At 43.8% G+C, this 26349-nt stretch overlaps 1 protein-coding gene across 1 annotated transcript in view; it reads left to right on the top strand.

The window, feature by feature from the left end:
- Positions 1 to 26349, top strand: part of LOC134571222 (lactase/phlorizin hydrolase-like) — a 63909-nt gene that overhangs the window by 12497 nt on the left and 25063 nt on the right. Inside the window, exons 7-12 of the mRNA XM_063429392.1 lie at positions 658 to 1328; positions 1630 to 2275; positions 3446 to 4999; positions 5777 to 6045; positions 23621 to 23911; positions 24268 to 24466. Of these exons, the coding sequence (XP_063285462.1) occupies positions 658 to 1328; positions 1630 to 2275; positions 3446 to 4999; positions 5777 to 6045; positions 23621 to 23911; positions 24268 to 24466 (3630 nt within the window). The remainder of the gene's footprint in view (positions 1 to 657; positions 1329 to 1629; positions 2276 to 3445; positions 5000 to 5776; positions 6046 to 23620; positions 23912 to 24267; positions 24467 to 26349) is intronic.

Here is a 26349-nt window from a genome sequence, read left to right as displayed (position 1 = left end):
AAAGTACCGATTAACCTGCGGTTAGAGAAATGTGAACGCTTAATAAGGTACACACTTCTCTCTGGGGTGGTCTATTGGTTCGGTAGTTTACATTCGTATGGAGTACGGATGGAAACTACCGAACAATCATACGAATGCCACATACATTTTAAACATAGAAACAGAAATAACACACGAATTGCAATAGTATTACAGTCTTTTAGGACAGCCCTGATACCATCTGCCACAACCCTGCTAATACCAAGACATTAAGATGTACAAAAAAGGCTGAAAATATCTAAGAATTTTAATAAATTCCACCAAACATTTGGCAAAAATTAGAGTGAATTGTGTTGGCAACACATTGATAAATCTCCAACAATATTTAAATTTCTCCTCCAAGTTTGCTCTGGCTTTGCCTAGCTTGAACTGAATCATGATGTTATTGAAACATGATGTTAACATTTTTCATAGAAATTAAAAAGATATAATAAAAGAAAGGCTAATACAAGTTATAGTTAATGTTTAATATTTTATTTTGTGGTGAATTCAGAAATGTGACAGTTCGCTTTAAGCAAGATTTGTAGTAAATATTGTTTAAAAAAAAAAAAAAAAGAGTTTGAGTTATATATGTCAAGAAATTGTTCCCAACACTGTTATTTTCCTCTTGTAGTGTAGAAAACCTTAAAAGCTTGCCATTGACGTCACGAGCATCGTACAACACCGTTTGGGAAAGATTTGCTAATCAGACGGTTACTGAGAGAGACACCTTCAATGAGGGCACATTTCCCAGTGGTTTTACATGGGGAGCATCTACTGCTGCCTTCAAAGTGGAAGGAGGTTGGGCAGAAGACGGGAAAGGAGAAAGCATATGGGACACATTTGGACAGAATAACCATGCAGATAACAACGCAACCGCCAATGTGGCTAGTGACAGCTACTACAAAACTGACTATGATGTGTATCTTTTGAAGGGTTTGCAGGCCAAAACATATCAGTTCTCTTTATCTTGGGCTAGGATTTTTCCAACAGGGTTTAACACTAAAGAGAACGCCAAAGGAGTGAAATACTACAATAAATTAATCAACAGTTTGCGAGATGCAAACATTGAACCAATGGTCACCTTGTATCACTGGGACCTGCCTCAACCCTTGCAAGACCTTGGAGGCTGGCAGAATGAGATCATTATTGATGCCTTTATGGACTATGCCGATTACTGTTTCAGACATTTTGGTGACCGGGTGAAATTTTGGCTAACATTCCATGAACCTTGGGTTGTTAGTTACGCTGGTTATGGCACTGGAGAGCATGCCCCTGGCATTAAAGATCCAGGAAGGGCCTCCTACAAGGTAAGTTTAATAGAATGTATCATGAACAATACTAAAAATATAACATAAGGCAATTACGTTGCATATGATACACTTTTTTTTAATAGAACATCCATATATGCATTTGGACTCCCCATCAATTTATGACCAAATATAAAAATACTAATCTCTGACACTGACCACCTTTAGCCATATAATGGTTGTATATAGTGAAAACTAATGATGATCACCAATAAATGTAATATTTTTAGCAAATGCTCTACTTTTAAGGGTAGACATTCCTCCACTGATGTCTAAATGTTGACCTGTATTTTCCTGTTAGGTGACCCACAACATCCTGAAAGCGCATGCTAAAGCCTGGCATGTGTACAATGATAAATATCGCTCCCAGCAGCAGGGCCAGGTGGGAATCTCTTTGAACTCTGATTGGGCAGAGCCACAGACAGCTCATAACACAGAGGATGTGAAAGCCGCAGAGCTCTATATTCACTCCATGCTCGGTTGGTTCGCCCATCCAATATTAATCAATGGTGACTACCCCGAGGGTCTTAAAACCCAGATTCAACTGAAAAACCAGCAGTGTCCCAGCACAGTTTTCCCACTGCCTGTATTCACAGAGGAAGAGAAATCCTACATTCATGGTACTGCTGACTTCCTAGGAATCTCCCACTATACCTCCCGACTGATCCAAGCTTCCCCTAGCACCAGCTGTGTTCCTGACTACCATAATATTGGGGACTTTACATCTCATGTGGATCCATCATGGCCTGAGACTGCCTCTTCATGGATTAAAGTGGTCCCCTGGGGTTTCAGGAGGTTGCTAAACTATGTGAAGGAGGAGTATGTGAAAGACAACCTGAAGATATACATAACTGGGAACGGAATGCCAACAACATACGATGGAGATGTGTTTAATGACACAGTTAGAAAGGATTACTTGACTGCCTACATCAACGAGGTTTTAAAAGGTAACATAGGCAATAACTGAAAGATTAGATCTTAGAAGTGATCCGCATTGTGCTTTTATTCCATAACAATTAATCATTTAAGCGCACGATTACTTAAGTGGCCTTGTTACATTTAAAACTGTATTTTCTATGTGTGCGCTGTTTCTTAATCTGTATTTTTAAAACATTTTGGCCTCTATGAAAGCACCATTGCTGAGAAATACATTTGTTTGTGCCCCAATTCCATTTTTGTCTTTAGAATGACTTGATATGTAAGAGGAGCAGACAATGTTTCCCATTGATGCTCATCAACAACATGCACAACAGGTGGGAGGCTAAGTAAACAAATGAGATTGGAGGAATATGCAGGCAGCAGTCTTTGGCGCTATACTTAATGAACTGAGCCACCATCCTCTGTGCATAGGTGGAGGGGAGGAAGGTGTTGTTTTGATAGAGAGCAAGAGAGTAATCTGGAAGAGGGAGGTCTATGCTAAAAAACAAATCTAAAAATGATAAATGATTCATTTCACCTCTGTGAAGACAGTTTATGGAGATGTGAAAGGAGGGACCTTATTTTTTCTTAGATTGATTGAAAAATCTATATTTTTACTAGAAATTCTGCAACCACATTGAACAGGTTTGACTTTTACCTCTATTTTTAAAGATGTCCTCTTGAACCTGAATTTGTACAGCACCTGGATAATAAATTGCCTCCCTTCCTTGTTGTTCTCTACCTCCTCTTATTACCTATGATAGATTGGAAAAGAGCACAATATAAAGGCCTATTAAAAGATGTTGATTTTATTTTTCTCAACTCACAATATAAATTTAAACCTATAAGACATGTCAGTGTAAGTTAATGTGCTATTACTTTTGGGTACTTGATTGTTCATTGTTTAATTGTGTTTAAATGTAGGGTAATAACTGCTTGATTCAAGGATAAATCTGACTGCCATTCTGGGGTCAATAAGGAATTTTTTGTCCTAGCTTGTTGCATAATTGTGCTTCAAACTGGGGTTTTTTTTTGTTTTTGTTTTTTCTCTTTTGGATCAACAGCAAAAAACAGGTGTGAGGAAGGCTGAACTTGATGGACGCAAGTCTCTTTTCAGCTATCTAACTATGTAACTATATATTCAGCTAATTATGGAGAACATATCCTTAGTAACTTTTATATCCCTAAATGATTTACAGCTGTTTCAATTGATGGTGTGTCAGTCAATGGATACAATGTAAGGTCCCTTCTGGATGGCTTTGAAGGCTCTCACGGTTACAGCCAGAGGTTTGGCTTGCACCATGTAAGCTTTGAAAATGTTAACAGACAGAGGACTCCCAAAGAATCTGCATATTTATTTTCAAGCATCATCGAACATAATGGTTTTCCAGTGGTAAAGCAAAGCAGGGCTGTGGTTCAAACTCCAAGATGGCCCCATGAAAGAAGATTAGCTCCTCTACCTCCATCTGATGTTCCTTCAAAAGCAAAAGTTGTGTGGGAAAAATTTTCAGGTCAAACTTATTTTGAAAGAGACATGTATTTTCATGCCACAATGCCAGAGGACTTTCAATGGGGGGTTTCAACCTCTTCCTATCAGGTTGAAGGTGGATGGAATGCTGACGGGAAAGGACCTAGTATTTGGGATACATTTTCCCATGTTCCTGGTAATATTGCTGAGAATGGTAATGGGGATGTTGCCTGTGATAGTTATCACCGACTAGATGCTGACCTGTATATGCTGAGGTCCTTAGGGGTTAAAAGCTACAGGTTTTCGTTGTCTTGGTCTAGAATTTTTCCAAATGGACAAGGAGCCACTAATGCTAAAGGGGTTGAATATTATAACAAACTTATTGATGGCCTACTTGCAAACAATATAATCCCTATGGTAACACTGTATCATTTTGACCTGCCTCAAGCTCTTCAAGACATAGGTGGCTGGGAGAATGATATGGTGGGTGAAGCCTTTCATAGTTATGCAGATTTTTGCTTTCAAACCTTTGGAGATCGGGTAAAGTTTTGGATGACATTTCATCAACCCTTCAGTTTTGTAACAGCTGGATATGGGTTTGGTTACTTCCCACCACAAGCCAATGACCCTGGTTATGCACCATATAGAGTAGCTCACCACCTGCTGAAAGTCCATGCCAAGGTCTACCATACCTATGACAAGACATATCGGCCAACTCAAGGTGGTGTAATCTCTTTGAGCCTCAATACAGAATGGGCAGAACCCAAAGACCCCAGTAATCTAAGGGATATAGAAGCAGCTGATCGCTATCTACAGTTCACGTTAGGGTGGTTTGCTCATCCTATCTTTAAAAATGGTGACTACCCAGAAGTTATGAAATGGCAAGTGGCAAATAAAAGTGACTTGGAGGGTCTGAAATCCTCCAGGCTTCCTGTTTTTACAGAAGAAGAAAAAGCAGAAATCCAGGGCACAGCTGACGTTTTCTGTATTAACATCTACTCCTCGAAATTGATTTCTCACAAAACATGGAGGATTAGCCCACCATCTCGCCAAGGAGACATGGATGTATTGGAAGAAGTCCATCCTGAATGGCCAGGTACAGCACTTGGTGATCACAGGGCAGTAGCCTGGGGACTCCGGAGACTCCTAAACTGGATAAAAGAAGAATATGAAGATGTTCCTATTTATATTACTGAAAATGGAGTGGCTACACCCACGCAACAAGAATATGGTGACACTGAGCGTATATTTTACTACAAAACCTACATTGATGAAGCTTTAAAAGGTAAATAGTTGTTTTCAGTTGGGAACTTTGTAAATAGTTAAATTGCCCCAAATCTTACTTACATATAATTTGTATTTAATATTTACAAGTAATTGGATACTTTAGAGGAAATTGTTATTTTGATGGAATATAAATTCAATAAATATTGTGGTAGCTCAACATGTGTCCTCCGATGTAAATATTCAGAGGTACACACATTTGCATTCATAGAACAGGTAGATAGTATAAAGTATATTTTTAAAAAGTTCTCAAATTGGCTCCACATTTGGACCTCGTATTAATGTATGCAACAATGAATTGATTTGTATTAAAACTTATTAGTGATTAATAAATCATCAAATAAGTCATAGAGGGTTATTCACAAAAGTTAGAATTCAAAATGATTTTCAAATATTAAAGGACAATATTGTCACTAGCTTATTGTATTTTTTGATGAGTAGAATCATTTCTTTCAGGCTTTTGAGAGAAAATGCAGTGTTTACATTACAGCCTAGTGATAACTCCACTGGCCACTCATCAGATGGCTGGTAGAGGTGCTTCCTGGGGCAGTGCTGCACACAGAGACTGACATTCAGTGTCTCCACCCTCTGCATGGAGACACTGAACTTTACTTATAGAGATGCATTCAGTTTGGCCACTCTGGTCTTAAACTTAAAAATCACTTGAATTCTCACTTTATTAAATAATCCTGATAATGTTAAGTCTGTGTCTTTCTGATTATGGTATATTGCTTAGTTATATGAGAGGATTATTTACACATACCTTTTACCTGTGCAGCTCAGAGTATCGATGGGGTGAATCTAAAAGGATACAGTCCCTGGTCTCTCATGGATACCTTTGAATGGACATATGGGTATATTTTACGATTCGGTTTGCACCACGTGGATTTCCAAGACCCTAACCGGCCAAGGACCCCTAAATGGTCTGCTATATACTATGCTAATGTTATCCGAAACAATGGCATCCCCATGGACAATGAAGATGAGTTTCTCTATGGGGAGTTCCCGTCAAATTTTGCTTGGGGTGTAGCATCATCATCCTACCAGGTAAGTAATCTAGAAATAGCTTAAAGTGAAATATAAACATCAGCTCATACAATAGAAATACAAGAAAATGGGGAGATTTACAAAAGTGTTGAATGTTCTAATGATTTGATTTAATAGAAGAAGTCACTAGCTGCATTTTCTGCCAACACAGCAAAGTTATCACAAAATAACATTTACTTGTTGATAAATCTGAGCTGAGAATCCATAGGAAACCTCAGAAACAATGATGCCATCAAAAAATTACTATATGGGGCATTATAATTCCACAAGGCATAACAATGCCTAATGGGACTATAGATAAGATCCCAGAAGTCCTATGCTGGTACTGAGACGGCATGCCACAAGTCAGATTAATCCATTGGTGTCCCTCTACACATCCTTCAGTTTTACCTCTACACTTCTTTAGCCTTATGACATCATAGGTCTCATGAAATCTTGCATCATGACATCATAGGGCTTCCAACAGATTGTATTTTTTTTCATGACCAATTAGCATATTGACCAACTTCCTTAGATGTCCTAAAAAATTACATTTAAACTCTTGAAACGCAACATATTTTTTATGCTTTCTCAGAATTTCCCAAACCTCTCACTGGCTATACTTAATTATAAATAATGTTGTTGTTTTTTATGAGGAGTATTTTTATTGAAATAAAATTGTTCATAGTATAAACAGTGCCAAGCTGGTGCTGAGTTGATAGGTTCTAGAAACACCTGGGGCTTGAACCCTGCTTTAGAAAAATGAATGACTATCCTTGCAGAGAAGGGGGTCATGAAATATCCCCACCTTTTTATTACTATTATTAGCATATATATAGCTGCAACTTATTCCACAGTACTCTATAATGTTATAAAGGGGTAAATTTAACAATAAATGAGACAATTACCAAATGTTACAGGCACAGTAGGTTGTTATGTACCCTGCTCAAACGAGCTTACATCTAATGGAGGTGAGGTATAAAAACACAATAGAAAGGGCATTGAGAGGGATTGCAACCAAACGACAAGGTGGGAAAGTAGCAGAACTGAAATGTGAGAGTGGACTTGGCCACTTTGGAGAGAGCAATAGACAGGTTTGTGAATTAGAAACACCTCAACAACAAACTTGCAAGGATGGGCCGATGCAGGTGCCACCAACTTGCAGAGAGAGTGAAACAGGGTGAAACAGGTTTTAGAGAAACTGAGTTTTAGAAAGCGGCAGGACATTCAAACACAGATGGAAGAAAGGTAACTTGTGATGTGTTCTAGAACAGCAGGGAGAGAGAACAAGAGAGGACAGATATATCTTGGTGTCATTGGTGTACAGGTGGTAGAGTGTCAGGATCGGGACAGGGATCCAACACGCAGAGTACAAACAGTAGCCAGATACGTATACCGGACCTTAGAATGACCGGACTAACGTAAGTAGTACAGTATAGAATGGTCAAAGACAAGCCGAGGTCGAGGGTAACAGAAGACAGGTAAGCGAGAGACAAGCCGAATCAAGGGTAACAGAGATAAGCAGAGTAAGGTAAACAAGCCGGGTCAAAACCAAAAGGGATAATAGAATACACAAGCACTGAGTGACTAGAACAAGCTAGAACCACGACAGGGCAATGAGCTAATGAAAGAAGCTCTGTTAAATACCCTGTTCAGAGCAGTAACCACGCCTCCGAGGCGTCCTGATTGGTCCTGCAGCAATTGAGTGACAGGTCGTTCCGGAGGAGTGTCCTGATGACAACTTCCTGCCTAGATGCTGTAAAAGGCAGTCACTCCCTCGCGGCCGGCCTTGCATGACCGGATAGACCGTGGGAAAGGGAGCCATCAGGCCGTCTGGATGGAGGAAGAGCTAAGTCTCTACCTCTTTCGGAGGTAGAGACCGCAGGTACCCTGACAGTACCCCCCCTCTCAGATACGCCCACCGGGCGGAATACACCAGGGCGAGAAGGGAATCGAGAGTGAAACGCCCTGCGGAGACGGGGAGCATGCACCTCCTCCTGAGGTACCCAACTTCTCTCCTCAGGACCATAACCCTTCCAAGCGACCAGATATTGAAGTTTCCCCCGTGAGATTCGAGAATCAACGATGGAATTGACCTCATACTCCTCCTGACCCTCGACCTGAACTGAGCGGGGAGGGGCGATCGTGGAGGAGAACCTGTTACATATTAATGGTTTTAGCAAGGAAACATGAAATGAATTAGGAATGCGTAAGGCATTAGGCAACGCTAAACGATACGCAACTGGGTTAATTTGAGACAGTACCCTGTAAGGTCCAATATATCGAGGAGCAAACTTCATGGACGGCACTTTTAACCGAATGTTTCTAGTACTTAACCATACTCTATCGCCTGGAACAAACACCGGTGCTGCCCTTCTACGTTTGTCAGCGTGTTTTTTAACCAGCGTAGAATTGTGCAGAAGGATTTGTCGAGTTTGATCCCACAACTCTCTTAAATTGGCAACATGAACATCCACCGACGGTATCCCTTGAGAAGAAGACTCCGAAGGAAGGATGGAAGGATGAAAGCCATAATTCAAGAAAAAAGGGCTAGAATGCGTAGAATTACAAATGAGATTGTTATGTGCAAACTCCGCCCAAGGAATCAAACCGACCCAATCGTCCTGGTGTTCTGAAACGAAACAACGTAAATATTGTTCAACTTTTTGGTTAGTGCGTTCAGCAGCTCCATTGGACTGAGGATGATAGGCAGAGGAGAAATTCAATTTGATGCCTAGTTGGGAGCAGAATGATCTCCAAAAACGGGAAACAAATTGGGAGCCTCTGTCAGAGACAATTTGGGAAGGTATCCCATGCAAACGGAAAATCTCCCTGGCGAATATCTCCGCTAATTCGGGCGAAGATGGGAGTTTAGGTAAGGGAATGAAGTGAGCCATTTTAGTAAATCTGTCTACCACAGTGAGGATGACAGTCTGCTTTTTAGAGATAGGCAAATCAACAATGAAGTCCATTGCCAGGCAGGACCAAGGCTTTTCAGGAACCTCTAAAGGGTGCAGAAATCCGCATGGAAGCGAATGGGGTAGCTTGGTCTTGGTACAAACTTCACATGCCCCGATGAATTCTTTAATATCCTTGCGTAAGTCAGGCCACCAAAAATCTTTAGAGACTAGCACATAGGTCTTGCGGATGCCAGGATGCCCAGCCACCTTGCTGTTATGGAGACAGCGTAGCACCTCCAGTTGGAGAGCGGCAGGAACGAAGTGTCGATCCCCAGGAGTCTGTTTGGATGCCAAATGCTGAAACTTCATGATCTCAGAAAGCAATGGAGAGTGAATCCTGAGATTCGTGTTCGCGATGATATTCCCCTTAGGAACTATGGAGGACAGAAGTGGTTCAGTTATAGTGGATGGTTCATATTGATGAGACAAAGCATCGGCTTTAGAGTTCTTAGAACCAGGTCTATACGTAAGTACATAATTAAAGTGAGTGAGGAACAAAGCCCAGCGAGCCTGCCTGGCGGACAAGCGCTTAGCCTCCCCAATATAAGACAAGTTCTTATGATCCGTTAGGATAGTAACAGGGTGTAGTGTCCCTTCCAGTAAATGTCTCCACTCCTTTAAAGCCTTAATGACCGCTAACAGTTCCCTCTCCCCGATGTCATATCTGCTCTCAGGCCCAGAACATTTTTAGAGAAGAAACCACAAGGGTGTAACGGTTTATCCACCCCTAACCTTTGAGACAGAACAGCCCCAACTCCTGTCTCAGAAGCATCGACCTCGAGCAAGAAAGGCAGAGTCGTATCAGGATGAACTAGAATGGGAGCTGAGGCAAAAAGTTCCTTGAGAGTCTTAAAAGCACCAAGAGCTTCCTCAGACCAGAACTTAGTATCAGCCCCTTGTTTGGTCATATTGGTAATAGGCGCAATGATAGAGGAGTAACCCTTAATGAAGCGCCTATAGTAGTTGGAAAAACCAATAAACCTTTGGATAGCCTTGAGTCCTTTGGGCAAAGGCCAGTCTAAAATAGATTGGAGTTTACCAGGATCCATTTTAAAACCTTCCCCAGAAATCACGTACCCAAGAAAGTCTACCTGAGACTCATCAAAACTGCACTTTTCCAATTTGCAGTATAGACCATGTTGCAGAAGTTTGTGTAACACCTTTCTGACCTGTCTATGGTGAGTCTCAATCTCCTTAGAGTGTATTAGTATGTCGTCCAGGTAAACAATAACACAATCATGCTGAAACTCCCTAAGTACCTCATTAATCAACTCTTGAAATACTGCAGGAGCATTGCATAGTCCAAATGGCATAACAGTGTATTCGTAATGGCCATACCGGGTATTGAATGCCGTCATCCACTCGTGACCTTGCTGGATTCTCACCAAATTGTAAGCCCCTCTGAGATCTAACTTGGTGAAGATTTTGGAGCCCTTAAGACGATCAAATAACTCGGTAATCAGTGGGATAGGATAGGCATTTCTGACAGTTATTTTATTCAAGCCTCGGTAATCGATACAAGGTCTCAGCGTGCCATCCTTCTTCTTAATGAAAAAGAACCCCGCCCCGGCCGGAGAAGAAGACCTCCTGATGAATCCCTTTTCTAAATTCTCCTGAATATACTCCTCTAGAACCGAGTTTTCCTGAACAGACAAAGGATATACATGGCCCCTCGGAGGCATAGTCCCGGGTAGAAGCTTAATTTTACAGTCAAATGACCTGTGTGGCGGCAAAGAATCGGCATTCTTCTTGTCAAACACTGCCCTTAAGGATAGGTAAAGGTCTGGTATTTGTCTTTCTGTGGACTGAGTAGGATTCTCCTGTATGTTAATATTAGCTAATGGAGAAACCTTGCACAAACACCGATCCTGGCAGCCCTGGCCCCACGAGAGTATCTCCCCTAACTCCCAATCAATAATAGGGTTATGTTCTTTCAACCATGGGTACCCCAGAACTATGGGAACGGAAGGAGACGAAATGAGCAGAAGAGATAAATTCTCCACGTGTAGGATACCAACATTTAACTCAATGGGTATGGTCTCACGAAAGATAACAGGGTCTAGTAGTGGTCTACCATCTATGGCCTCAACGGCCAAGGGTGTCTCCCTTAGCTGGGATGGGAAATTGTTTTTACTAGCAAAGGCTTGGTCGATAAAATTCTCAGCAGCACCGAAATCTATCAAAGCCATAGCCCTTACTACTTCCCTCCCGCAAGTTAAGGAAACTGGTAGCAGAAGCCTGTGATCTTTATAATTAGGAGTAGAGGACAAAATAGAAACACCCAAGGCCTGTCCTCTAGAGAGACTTAGGTGCGAGCGTTTCCCGGGCGGTTAGAACAGTTCGAGAGTAAATTACCCTTAGCTCCACAATACATACACAAACCCTCTCTTCTCCTGTACTGTCTTTCCTCCTCAGAGAGGCGGGTATACCCTATCTGCATAGGTTTAGGAAGCAAAGATACCGTGGAGTCAGGACTTGGAAAAGCGGGGGCTAACCTAAAAGAAGGTCTCCGGTTCCTCTCTCGAGTGTTCTGTCTCTCTCTTAAACGTTCATCTATACGAGAGATGAACGAAATTAAATCCTCTAATTCTCAGGGAGTTCTCTGGTAGCAACCTCATCAAGGATTACTTCAGATAAGCCATTCAAAAATACATCCATATACGCCTGCTCATTCCACTTGACCTCTGACGCCAGAGACCTGAACTCTAGTGCATAATCCACCAGCGTTCGGTTCTCCTGTCTCAGACGCAACAGTAATCTGGCTGCATTAACCTTTCTACCTGGAGGGTCAAATGTTCTTCTAAAAGCAGCTACAAAGGCGTTATAGTTATAAACTAATGGGTTATCGTTCTCCCATAATGGGTTGGCCCATCTCAGAGCTTTCTCAATAAGTAGGGTGATAATAAATCCTACCTTTGCCCTATCTGTAGGATAAGAGCGAGGTTGCAATTCAAAATGGATACTAATTTGGTTTAATAAACCACGACACTTCTCAGGAGCCCCACCATAGCGTACTGGGGGGGTAATGCGAGAAGAAGCACCCACTGTGGCTACCTCTAGACCTGAACCGACAGGAGAAACAGGGGTATTACGTATCTCCTCTGGTGGGTTATTGGCACGAGATAATAGAGCCTGTAGCGCAAGCGCCATCTGATCCATTCTGTGATCCATGGCTTCAAACCTAGGATCAGGAGAGGCAAGCTGACTGTTTGTACTCGCAGGATCCATTGGCCCTGTCGTAATGTCAGGATCGGGACAGGGATCCAACACGCAGAGTACAAACAGTAGCCAGATACGTATACCGGACCTTAGAATGGCCGGACTAACGTAAGTAGTACAGTATAGAATGGTCAAAGACAAGCCGAGGTCGAGGGTAACAGAAGACAGGTAAGCGAGAGACAAGCCGAATCAAGGGTAACAGAGATAAGCAGAGTAAGGTAAACAAGCCGGGTCAAAACCAAAAGGGATAATAGAATACACAAGCACTGAGTGACTAGAACAAGCTAGAACCACGACAGGGCAATGAGCTAATGAAAGAAGCTCTGTTAAATACCCTGTTCAGAGCAGTAACCACGCCTCCGAGGCGTCCTGATTGGTCCTGCAGCAATTGAGTGACAGGTCGTTCCGGAGGAGTGTCCTGATGACAACTTCCTGCCTAGATGCTGTAAAAGGCAGTCACTCCCTCGCGGCCGGCCTTGCATGACCGGATAGACCGTGGGAAAGGGAGCCATCAGGCCGTCTGGATGGAGGAACAGCTAAGTCTCTACCTCTGACATAGAGGAATCCAAAGGAATTATTAAGTTTGCCAAGAGAGGCATTAAAAAGAGAAAACAAATGGGAACCAAGAACAGAGTCTTGGGGACTCTAACCGAGAAAGAAAGAGGGGAGGAAGTGTTATTAGAAAAGAAGACACTGAATGAACGTTGGGAGAATAGAATCAACAGCGTAAAAGGCAGCAGAGAGGTCTAGAAGAATTAACCTTGAGTAGTGGCCTTTGGATTTAGCTGCGATTAGATAATTTGTTACTCTAATCAGAGCGGTCCCATTAGAGCATGCCAGACATGTAAAGACGAGTCGTTCTAGAAGTTTTGAGGAGAAAGGGAGCAGAGATATGGGACAATAGTTGGAAAAGGAAGACGGGTCAAGAGAGGGCTCTTTTTAGGATGGGTAGGACAGTAGCAGGGACAATGTCAGGTTATATCCTCACCTCTCTACCCATGACCACCGTGCTTTGGATGCTCTCTGGGCTCTCAACTAAAGCATTACCAAAAGAAAGCACATCATGCACAGCAGCAATCCTGCCATGCTGTCTAACTAATAGGGGGATTAGCAGCAAGGTTCTGTCCTCCAGCACCTTTGACAATCACCTGGCAGGCACTACTCCTTCACCCTAATTAGTCTGGCAGTGAATTATACTACTGATTTTACTTTTTAAAATAACCAGCTGCTTTTAGAAGAAGCTGCCTATTGTAAAATTTAAAAAAACTGTCTTGAAAAAGGGTGGAGCTTAGGGCAAGTTCCACTTCTTCTGTTAGTTTGACAAACTTGATAATGGAAGTGGAGCTTGTCTTAAAGTCCACCGTTTGTCAAAACTGTCACGTGTAGCAAAAATACATAATACAAAATAGTCCCTACTGTGACTTAAGAGAAATAGATTAGAAATTGAGAAAAGAAGAACACTTCTAAACGTGGAATAGAAGAGGAAACAATAGGAGAAAGGTAAGTTTGAGGTGACAGAAATGCTTTAACAAACATTTCAAAACAGAATTTCTAACATTGGGCTTTTCCTTAGCTAGTCCTTGTTAATATATTTTTAAACGATGGGGCCAGTGGCATTTTATAATGCCACCTCAAATATTTCCTAAACATTCTAATGAAATCGGTAGGATTTGTTAGAATGTTATAAATTGAATGAGTCACCTGTCTCCTATAAGCAAGCTCCCTACATAAATACTGTATATATACATATATATATTTCCTCACATGAACTTATTGTATCTCGCAAAAGTGAGCATACCCCTCACAATTTTGTAAATATTTTATTATATCTTTTCATGTGACAACTAGTGATGTCGCGAACACGAAATTTTCGGTTCGCGAACGGCGAACGGGAACTTCCGCAAACGTTCGCGAACCGGGCGAACCGCCATTGACTTCAATGGGCAGGCGAATTTTAAAACCCACAGGGACTGTTTCTGGCCACAAAAGTGATGGAAAAGTTGTTTCAAGGGGACTAACACCTGGACTGTGGCATGCCGGATGGGGATCCATGGCAAAACTCCCATGGAAAATTACACAGTTGATGCAGAGTCTGGTTTTAATACATAAAGGGCAGAAATCACCTAACATTCCTAAATCACAATGGATATGGATTGACACCTGACATATGACATATTGACACCTTGACATATGGATTGACACCTGTCCTCAGAGCCCCTGATGCACACGGACACAGAGTAGAATAGGGACTGTTCCCCCTACATAGGGTCACTTGGCAGATATGGATTGACACCTGTCCTAATGATCCCTGATACACACTGACACAGAGCAGAATAGAGACTGTTACCCCTACATAGGGTCACTTGGCAGATATGGATAGACACCTGTCCTCAAAGCCCCTGATACACACTGACACAGAGCAGAATAGAGACTGTTCCCCCTACATAGGGTCACTTGGCAGATATGGCGTGGTCGTGGGAGGAGGAGGATGACTTTCACCTCTTCCCCTGTTAGATTCCCGTTGTGCTGTGACATCACCCTTATACGCTGTGTAAAGCATACTTTTTAATTTATTTTGCAAATGCTCCATCCTTTCCGACTTGTAATTCGGTAACATTTCCGCCACTGTCTGCTTATACTGGGGGTCTAGTAGCGTGGACACCCAGCACAGGTCATTCTCCTTCAGCCTTTTTATACAAGGGTCCCTCAACAGGCACGACAGCATGAAAGACCCCATTTGCACAAGGTTGGATGCTGAGCTACTCGTTTCCCGTTCCTCCTCCTCACACAGAGCAGAATAGGGACTGTTCCCCCTACATAGGGTCACTTGGCAGATATGGATTGACACCTGTCCTCAAAGCCCCATGATACACACTGACACAGAGCAGAATAGGGACTGTTCCCCCTACATAGGGTCACTTGGCACGTATGGATTGACACATGTCCTCAGAGACCATGATACACACCGACACAGAGCAGAATAGGGACTGTTCCCCCTACATAGGGTCACTTGGCAGGTATGGATTGACACCTGTCCTCAGAGACCATGATACACACTGACACAGAGCAGAATAGAGACTGTTACCCCTACATAGGGTCACTTGGCAGATATGGATTGACACCTGTCCTCAAAGCCCCTGATACACACTGACACAGAGCAGAATAGAGACTGTTCCCCCTAAATAGGGTCACTTGGCAGATATGGATTGACACCTGTCCTCAAAGCCCCTGATACACACTGACAAAGAGCAGAATCGAGACTGTTCCCCCTACATAGGGTCACTTGGCAGGTATGGATTGACACCTGTCCTCAGAGACCATGATACACACTGACACAGAGCAGAATAGAGACTGTTACCCCTACATAGGGTCACTTGGCAGATATGGATTGACACCTGTCCTCAAAGGCCCTTACACACACTGACACAGAGCAGAATAGGGACTGTTCCCCCTACATAGGGTCACTTGGCAGGTATGGATTGACACCTGTCCTCAGAGACCATGATACACACTGACAAAGAGCAGAATAGAGACTGTTGCCCCTACATAGGGTCACTTGGCAGATATAGATTGACACCTGTCCTCAAAGCCCCTGATATACACTGACACAGAGCAGAATAGGGACTGTTCCCCTTACATAGGGTCACTTGGCACTGGCAGATATGGCGTGGTCGTGGGAGGAGGAGGATGACTTTCACCTCTTCCCCTGTTATATTCCCGTTGTGCTGTGACATCACCCTTATACGCTGTGTAAAGTATACTTTTTAATTTATTTTGCAAATGCTGCATCCTTTCCGACTTGTAATTCGGTAAAATTTCCACCACTGTCTGCTTATACCGGGGGTCTAGTAGCGTGGACACACAGCACAGGTTGTTCTCCTTCAGCCTTTTTATACGAGGGTCCCTCAACAGGCACGACAGCATGAAAGACCCCATTAGCACAAGGTTGGATGCCGAGCTACTCATTTCCCTTTCCTCCTCCTCACACAGAGCAGAATAGAGACTGTTCCCCCTACATAGGGTCACTTGGCAGATATGGATTGACACCTGTCCTCAAAGCCCCTGATACACACTGACAAAGAGCAGAATAGAGACTGTTCCCCCTACTTAGGGTCACTTGGCAGGTATGGATTGACACCTGTCCTCAGAGACCATGATACACACTGACACAGAGCAGAATAGAGACTGTTAGCCCTACATATGGTCACTTGGCAGATATGGATTGTCACCTGTCCTCAGAGACCATGATACACACTGACACAGAGCAGAATAGAGACTGTTCCCCGTCCTCAGAGCCCATGATACACACTGACACAGAGCAGAATAGAGACTGTTCCCCCTACATAGGGTCACTTGGCAGATATGGATTGACACCTGTCCTCAAAGCCCTTGATACACACTGACACACAGCAGAATAGGGACTGTTTCCCCTACATAGGGTCACTTGGCAGGTATGGATTGACACCTGTCCTCAAAGCCCCTGATACACACTGACACAGAGCAGAATAGGGACTGTTCCCCCTATATAGGGTCACTTGGCAGGTATGGATTGACACCTGTCCTCAGAGACCATGATACACACTGACAAAGAGCAGAATAGAGACTGTCCCCCCTACAGAGGGTCACTTGGCAAATATAGATTGACACCTGTCCTCAAAGCCCCTGATATACACTGACACAGAGCAGAATAGGGACTGTTCCCCCTACATAGGGTCACTTGGCACTGGCAGATATGGCGTGGTCGTGGGAGGAGGAGGATGCCTTTTTACCTCTTCCCCTGTTAGATTCCCGTTGTGCTGTGACATCACCCTTATACGCTGTGTAAAGCATACTTTTTAATTTATTTAGCAAATGCTGCATCCTTTCCGACTTGTAATTCGGTAACATTTCCGCCACTTTCTGCTTATACCGGGGGTCTAGTAGCGTGGACACCCAGCACAGGTCGTTCTCCTTCAGCCTTTTTATACGAGGGTCCCTCAACAGGCACGACAGCATGAAAGACCCCATTTGCACAAGGTTGGATGCCGAGCTACTCATTTCCCTTTCATCTTCCTCACACAGAGCAGAATAGAGACTGTTCCCCCTACATAGGGTCACTTGGCAGATATGGATTGACACCTGTCCTCAGAGCCACTGATACACACGGACACAGAGCAGAATAGGGACTGTTCCCCCTACATAGGGTCACTTGGCAGGTATGGATTGACACCTGTCCTCAGAGACCATGATACACACTGACACAGAGCAGAATAGAGACTGTTCCCCGTCCTCAGAGACCATGATACACACTGACACAGAGCAGAATAGGGACTGTTACCCCTACATAGGGTCACTTGGCAGATATGGATTGACACCTGTCCTAAGGATCCCTGTATTGGGGAACATTGTCGCCCAAACTAATTTATATGCCCATCAATTCCGAGCTACAAATCCGGACTCTTTTTTGGCAAAGATACACACTGTGCCAGAATGTAAAAGATTCTGGGCATTGACTATGCTGATGGGCATCATAAAGAAGCCCTCCATCCGCTCCTACTGGAGCAGTAGCCCCATCTGCTCTACCCCCATTTACTCCCAATGTATGTCGAGGAAGAGGTATGAAATGATTCTGCATTTCATGCACTTCAGCGACAACAGCCAGTGTCCCCCTAGGGAGCATCCCCAGTTTGACAGGCTGTATAAAATCCGCCCCCTGATTACCCACTTTGCTGCCAGGTTTGCAGTGGCTTATACACCTGGAAGGAATATATGCGTGGATGAATCCCTGATGAAGTATAAGGGAAGGCTGGGATTCAAGCAGTATGTTCCTTCCAAGCACTCTAGGTATGGTGTAAAGATGTATAAGCTCTGTGATAGCGAGACTGGGTATACTCAGGCCTTCTGGGTATACGAGGGAAAGGATAGCTACCTTGACCCTCCAGGTTGCCCAGGACATATGGGAACCAGTGGCAAGATTGTCTGGGACCTGATATTCCCCCTGATGAACAAAGGGTACCACTTGTATACTGACAATTTTTATACAAGTGTTTCTTTGTTCAAGCTACTGTACTGTTTTGATACAGTAGCTTGCGGCACAATTAAAAAGAACAGCACAGGTTTCCCAGGACAACTTGCACGCACCCGGCTACGAAGGGGGGAGACCTCAGCTCTGTGCCAAGAGGAGCTGTTGGCAGTTAAGTACAGAGACAAGAAGGACATCCTGTAAGCCTGTGTACTTATGCACAAAGCGTTGTACGATCAGATTACACACATGTGCCATGCACGGCACATGTGTCAACTTGCCCAACTTCAATGCCGCCAACAAATTTGTTCCGTTGTCACAAACCACTTTACCGATCTCCAGTTGCTGCGGAGTCAGCCACTTTTCCACCTGTGCGTTCAGGGTGGACAGGAGTGCTTCTCCGGTGTGACTCTCTGCTTTCAAGCAAGTCAAACCCAAGACGGCGTGACACTGCCGTATCCGGGATGTGGAATAGTACCTGGGGAGCTGGGGGGGTGCCGTTGATGTGGAGCAAGACGCAGCAGCAGAAGAGGACTAAGCCAAGGAGGTTATGGAAGAGGATGGAGTAGGAGGAGTAGAGGAGGTGGCAGCAGGCCTGCCTGCAAGTCGTGGCGGTGTCACCAACTCCTCTGCAGAGCCATGCATTCCATGCTTGGCAGCCGTCAGCAGGTTTACCCAATGCGCAGTGTAGATGATATACCTGCCCTGACCATGCTTTGCAGACCAGGTATCAGTGGTCAGATGGACCCTTGCCCCAACACTGTGTACCAGAGATGACATTACTTCCTTTTGCACAATCGAGTACAGGTTGGGGATTGCCTTTTGTGAAAAGAAATTTCGGCCGGGTACCTTCCACTGCGGTGTCCCAATAGCTACAAATTGTTTTAACGCCTCAGACTCCACCAGCTTGTATGGTAAAAGCTGGCGGACTAATAGTACAGACAAGCCAGCTGTCAGACGCCGGGCAAGGGGGTGACTTTCTGACATTGGCTTCTTACACTCAAACATGTCCTCTAAAGACACCTGACTGTGGGCAGATGAGCAGGCCTGACTCACAGACTATTCAATCTATAACAGTGAAAAAAGTGTTTTGGTTTTTAAATGCAAGCTATTGGGACACGAGATATGAGTGGCACTGTGAACTGGCAAAGGTTGGCAGAGTACACGTTGTAGGCCTGACACACAGACGCTTTGAGACAACTAACTGCTATTCAATCTATAACAGTGAAAAAGTTTTTTGGTTTTAAATGCACGCTATTGTGACACCAGATATGAGTGTCAAAGTACACTGGCAGAGGTCTGTAGAGCACATGCTGAAGGCTTGACACACCCGCTTTAAGGACACTGACTGCTATTAGCTTACACTGGAAAACTTTTTTCTTTGTAAAAGCACGCTATAGAGACACCAGATATGAGTGGCAACTGTCAAAGTACACTGGCAGGGGTCTGCAGAGCACACGCTGAAGGCCTGACACACCCGCTTTAAGGACACTAACTGCTATTAGCTTACACTGAAAAACGTTTTTTCTTTGTAAAAGCACACTATAGAGACACCAGATATGAGTGGCAACTGGCAAAGTACACGGGCAGAGGTCTGCAGAGCACACGCTGAAGGAGGCCTGATACCCGCTTTAAGGACACTGACTGCTATTAGCTTACACTGAAAAACTTTTTTTCTTTGTAAAAGCACGCTATAGAGACACCAGATATGAGTGGCAACTGGCAAAGTACACGGGCAGAGGTCTGCAGAGCACACGCTGAAGGAGGCCTGACACCCGCTTTAAGGACACTGACTGCTATTAGCTTACACTGAAAAACTTTTTTTCTTTGTAAAAGCACGCTATAGAGACACCAGATATGAGTGGCAACTGGCAAAGTACACGGGCAGAGGTCTGCAGAGCACACGCTGAAGGAGGCCTGACACCCGCTTTAAGGACACTGACTGCTATTAGCTTACACTGAAAAACTTTTTTTCTTTGTAAAAGCACACTATAGAGACACCAGATATGAGTGGCAACTGGCAAAGTACACGGGCAGAGGTCTGCAGAGCACACGCTGAAGGAGGCCTGACACCCGCTTTAAGGACACTGACTGCTATTAGCTTACACTGAAAAACTTTTTTTCTTTGTAAAAGCACGCTATAGAGACACCAGATATGAGTGGCAACTGGCAAAGTACACGGGCAGAGGTCTGCAGAGCACACGCTGAAGGAGGCCTGACACCCGCTTTAAGGACACTGACTGCTATTAGCTTACACTAAAAAACTTTTTTTCTTTGTAAAAGCACGCTATAGAGACACCAGATATGAGTGGCAACTGGCAAAGTACACGGGCAGAGGTCTGCAGAGCACACGCTGAAGGAGGCCTGACACCCGCTTTAAGGACACTGACTGCTATTAGCTTACACTGAAAAACTTTTTTTCTTTGTAAAAGCACGCTATAGAGACACCAGATATGAGTGGCAACTGGCAAAGTACACGGGCAGAGGTCTGCAGAGTACACGCTGAAGGAGGCCTGACACCCGCTTTAAGGACACTGACTGCTATTAGCTTACACTGAAAAACTTTTTTTCTTTGTAAAAGCACACTATAGAGACACCAGATATGAGTGGCAACTGGCAAAGTACACTGGCAGAGGTCTGCAGAGCACACGCTGAAGGAGGCCTGACACCCAGACGCTTGCAGATAACTAACTGCTATTCAATCTATTACAGTGAAAAAAATATATATATTTTTAAATGTCAAGCTTAAGCTATTGTGACACCAGATATGAGTGTTGGCACTGGGCAAATGGGCACAGTATCCACTGAACCTGACACAGAAGCTGGCAGACAACTAACTGCTCTTCAATCTATTACAGTGACTTTTTTTTTTTAAATGTAAAGCTTAAGCTATTGTGACACCAGATATGAGTGGTGGCACTGACTGGGCAAATGGGCACAGCATCCACTGTGAGCCTGACACAGAAGCTAGCAGGCAGGCAACTGCAATTACATTAAGCAGAAAAAAAAAAAGCAGAATGATGTTCTAGCCCTAAAAAGGGCACTCCACTATTCTATGCTCATTCGCACCTACAACAGGTTTTCTCTCTGCTCCAGTCTTCCTGCCCCACCACCTGTTCCTTCGATCCTATTCCCTCATATCTCATCCGCACTCTGTCTCCCTCTCTTGCGCTTCCTCTCACTAAAGTTTTCAATCTCTCCCTTTCCCCCGGCACATTTCCTTCACCCTTCAAGCATGCAAGTATAACGCCAATTCCCCATCCAACTAACGCCCTATATCGCTACTGCCGTTTTCCTCCAAGATCATTGAGAGTGTTGTATCTGCGAGATTGACAGACTTCCACGAATCCAACTCTCTGCTTGACCCACTTCAGTCTGAATTCCGCCTTTGTCTCTCTGTTGAAATAGCTGTGACCAAAGTATCCAACAATTTAATCGCTGCTAAATCTCGCAGCCATTACTCTATCCTAATTCTCCTTGATCTTTCTGCTGCCTTTGACACTGTTGATCATCAATCTTTGAAAACACACTTCTTCAGGAAAGCATATAATTTAAACTGTTAGCAGATTTTTATTCTCCCCCTCCCCCCATGACTCCTCTCTTGCAACTGTCAAAAATAACCTACTAAGTTCCCAGTGAATAATTTTCTAGCAACATATTTCATTACCCCTACTTATACCCTTTGTGTCGCTATATCCCACTCCCTCTAGCATGTAAGCTCATTGAGCAGGCCCCTCAACCCCTCTGTTCCTGTGCGTCCATTTGTCTGGTTACATTTACGTGTCTGGTAATCCACCCATTGTAAAGCGTTACGGAATTTTGCTGGCGCTATATAAATAATAAAATAATAATAATAATACACAGCCATTAATGTCTAAACCGTTGGCAACAAAAGTGAGTTCACCCCTAAGTGGAAATGTCCAAATTGGGCCCAAAGTGTCAATATTTTGTGTGGCCACCATTATTTTCCAGATCTGCCTTAACCCTCATGGGCATGGAGTTCACCAGAGCTTCCCAGGTTGCCACTGGAGTCCTCTTCCACTCCTCCATGATGACATCACAAAGCTGGTGGATGTTAGAGACCTTGCACTCCCCAACCATCTGTTTGAGGAAGCCTCACAATGCTCAATAGGATTTAGGTCTGGAGACATGCTTGGCCAGTCCATCACCTTTACCTTCAGCTTCTTTAGCAAGGCAGTGGTCATCTTGGAGGTGTGTTTGGGGTCATTATCATGTTGGAATACTGCCCTGCGGCACAGTCTCTGAAGGGAGGGGATCATGCTCTGCTTCAGTATGTCACAGTACATGTTGGCATTCATGGTTCCCTCAATGAACTGTAGCTCCCCAGTGCCGCAGCACTCATGCAGGCCCAGACCATGACACTCCCACCACCACACGTGACTGTAGGCAAGACACACTTGTCTTTGTACACCTCACCTGGTTGCTGTCACCATCTGAACCAAATAAGTTTATCTTGGTCTCATTGGACCACAGGACATGGTTCCAGTAATCCATGTCGTTAGTCTGCTTGTCTTCAGCAAAATGTTTGCAGGCTTTCTTGTGCATCATCTTTAGAAGAGGCTTCCTTCTGGGACGACAGCCATGCATACCAATTTGATGCAGTGTGTGGCGTATGGTATGAGCACGGACAGGCTGACCCACACCCCTTCAGCCTCTGCAGCAATGCTGGCAGCACTTGTATGCCTATTTCCCAAAGATAACCTCTGGATATGACGCTGAGCACGTGCACTCGACTTCTTTGGTCGACCAAGGCGAGGCCAGTTCTGAGTGGAACCTATCCTGGGAAACCACTGTATAATCTTGCTTACCATGCTGCAGCTCAGTTTCATGGTCTTTGCAATCTTCTTATAGTGTAGGATATCTTTATGTGGAGCAACAATTCTTTTTTTCAGATCCTCAGAGAGTTTTTTTGCCATGAGGTGCCATGTTGAACTTCCAGTGACCAGTATGAGAGAGTATAAGAGAGATAACACCAAATTTAACACACCAGCTCCCCATTCACATCTGTGACCTAACAAGTCACATGGCACCGTGGAGGGAAAATGGCTAATTGGGCCCAATTTGGATATTATAAGTGTACTCACAATTGTTGCCAATGGTTTAGACATTAATGGCTGTGTGTTGAGTTATTTTGAGGGGACAGCAAATTTACACTGTTATACAGGCTGTACACTTACTACTTTACATTGTAGCAGAGTGTAATTTCTTCAGTGTTGTCACATGACAAGATATATTAAAATATTTACAAATATGTGAGGGGTGTACTCACTTTTGTGAGATACTGTATACTTCGTCTTTAATGATATCCTCTGTGTTCTCATCCATCCTGACAGATAAAACAGTAATCACCATATACATATCACTGAGATAATAACTTGTTGATTGCAATCTCCAGATTGAAGGAGGCTGGAGAGCGGATGGAAAGGGGTTAAGCATCTGGGACACGTTCACGCATTCAGAAAACAAAATAGCAAATAATGATCATGGAGACGTGGCCTGCAACAGTTACTACAGGCTGGAAGAAGACATCGAACTGATAAAGAACCTCAAAGTTACCCATTACAGGTTCTCAATCTCTTGGTCGCGGGTCCTGCCCGATGGGACAACAAACTTTGTGAATGAAGCTGGACTCAATTACTACATTCGACTGGTTGATGCTCTTTTAGCTGCCAATATTTCACCAATGGTAATAAATAATTTCAGAATCTTCTACACTCTTTATAGTGGATGCAGAAACTCTCTCTCTGGGTTCTTCACTACATTGGTAATTGAGCAAAGAATTGCAACTTTAAAGATAAAATAAGCTACCCTGGAAAAAGAGCTGGGTTGGGGACATTATTTCCATAGACAGAATTATGTGTAACTATCTTTGAACAAATACGACTCAAGGCTCATCTATAGGTGCACTTGTGGCAGTGTCCCTCCAGTTTTTATGTGGTAAAAGAAAATTATTTGCAGTAGTTTAGTAACACTAAGGTTATTCTTCTGGGATAGAACTAAATTTAATTTTAAAAATATTAAAAACGTGCATGTTTTTTCCAGGCAACAATTTATCACTGGGATCTGCCGCAAGCTCTGCAAGATGTTGGGGGCTGGGAGAATGAAACTATTGTGCAAAGATTTAAGGAATATTCTGGATTGCTTTTCGACAGACTGGGAGACAAGGTTAAGTTCTGGCTAACACTCAATGAGCCATACGTCATTGCCAATTTGGGTTATGGTTATGGCATATTTGCTCCAGGTAAGAACACCAGTCAGTGTGGGTTTCTCCGTATGTGGGTCTATGGGAGACTTCATTCTGTGTACCTCCTGATCTTTGCAAACACATGCATGGTTAGTCACACATATGTAAAGATTCAGTGGAATGGTTTATCAATAGTGATGTCGCGAACACGACATTTTCGGTTCGCGAACGGTGAACGGGAACTTCCGCAAACGTTCGCGAACCGGCGAACCGGGCGAACCGCCTTTGACTTCAATGGGCAGGCGAATTTTAAAACCCACAGGGACTGTTTCTGGCCACAAAAGTGATGGAAAAGTTGTTTCAAGGGGACTAACACCTGGACTGTGGCATGCCGGAGGGGGGTCCATGACAAAACTCCCATGGAAAATTACACAGCTGATGCAGAGTCTGGTTTTAATACATAAATAATACATAAAGTACATAAAGGACACTGACTGCTATTAGCTTACACTGAAAAACTTTTTTTCGTTGTAAAAGCACGCTATAGAGACACCAGATATGAGTGTCAACTGTCAAAGTACACTGGCAGGGGTCTGCAGAGTACACGCTGAAGGCCTGACACATCCGCTTTAAGGACACTGACTGCTATTAGCTTACACTGAAAAAGTTTTTTCTTTGTAAAAGCACACTATAGAGGCACCAGATATGAGTGGCAAAGTACACGGGCAGAGGTCTGCAGAGCACACGCTGAAGGCCTGACACACCCGCTTTAAGGACACTGACTGCAATTAGCTTACACTGAAAAACTTTTTTTCTTTGTAAAAGCACGCTATAGAGACACCAGATATGAGTGGCAACTGGCAAAGTACACTGGCAGAGGTCTGCAGAGCACACGCTGAAGGCCTGACACACCCGCTTTAAGGACACTGACTGCTATTAGCTTACACTGAAAAACTTTTTTTCTTTGTAAAAGCACGCTATAGAGACACCAGATATGAGTGGCAACTGTCAAAGTACACAGGCAGGGGTCTGCAGAGCACACACTGAAGGAGGCCTGACACCCGCTTTAAGGACACTGACTGCTATTAGCTTACACGGAAAAACTTGTTTTCTTTGTAAAAGCACACTATAGAGACACCAGATACGAGTGGCAAAGTACACGGGCAGAGGTCTGCAGAGCACACGCTGAAGGAGGCCTGACACTCGCTTTAAGGACACTGACTGCTATTAGCTTACACTGAAAAACGTTTTTTCTTTGTAAAAGCACGCTATAGAGACACCAGATATGAGTGGTAACTGTCAAAGTACACGGGCAGAGGTCTGCAGAGCACACGCTGAAGGAGGCCTGACACCCGCTTTAAGGACACTGACTGCTATTAGCTTACACTGAAAAACTTTTTTTCTTTGAAAAAGCACGCTATAGAGACACCAGATATGAGTGGCAACTGTCAAAGTACACAGGCAGGGGTCTGCAGAGCACACGCTGAAGGCCTGACACACCCGCTTTAAGGACACTGACTGCTATTAGCTTACACTGGAAACCTTTTTTCTTTGTAAAAGCACGCTATAGAGACACCAGATATGAGTGTCAACTGTCAAAGTACACTGGCAGGGGTCTGCAGAAGACACGCTGAAGGCCTGACACACCCGCTTTAAGGACACTGACTGCTATTAGCTTACACTGAAAAACTTTTTTTCTTTGTAAAAGCACACTATAGAGACACCAGATATGAGTGGCAAAGTACACAGGCAGAGGTCTGCAGAGCACACGCTGAAGGCCTGACACACCCGCTTTAAGGACACTGACTGCTATTAGCTTACACTGAAAAACTTTTTTCTTTGTAAAAGCACGCTATAGAGACACCAGATATGAGTGGCAACTGGCAAAGTACACTGGCAGAGGTCTGCAGAGCACACGCTGAAGGCCTGACACACACGCT

This window comes from Pelobates fuscus, chromosome 8 (assembly GCF_036172605.1).
Source record: "Pelobates fuscus isolate aPelFus1 chromosome 8, aPelFus1.pri, whole genome shotgun sequence".
Taxonomy (NCBI): domain Eukaryota; kingdom Metazoa; phylum Chordata; class Amphibia; order Anura; family Pelobatidae; genus Pelobates; species Pelobates fuscus.
The sequence above is the reverse complement of the archived record's forward strand: the minus strand, read 5'-3'. Positions and strand labels throughout refer to the sequence as shown.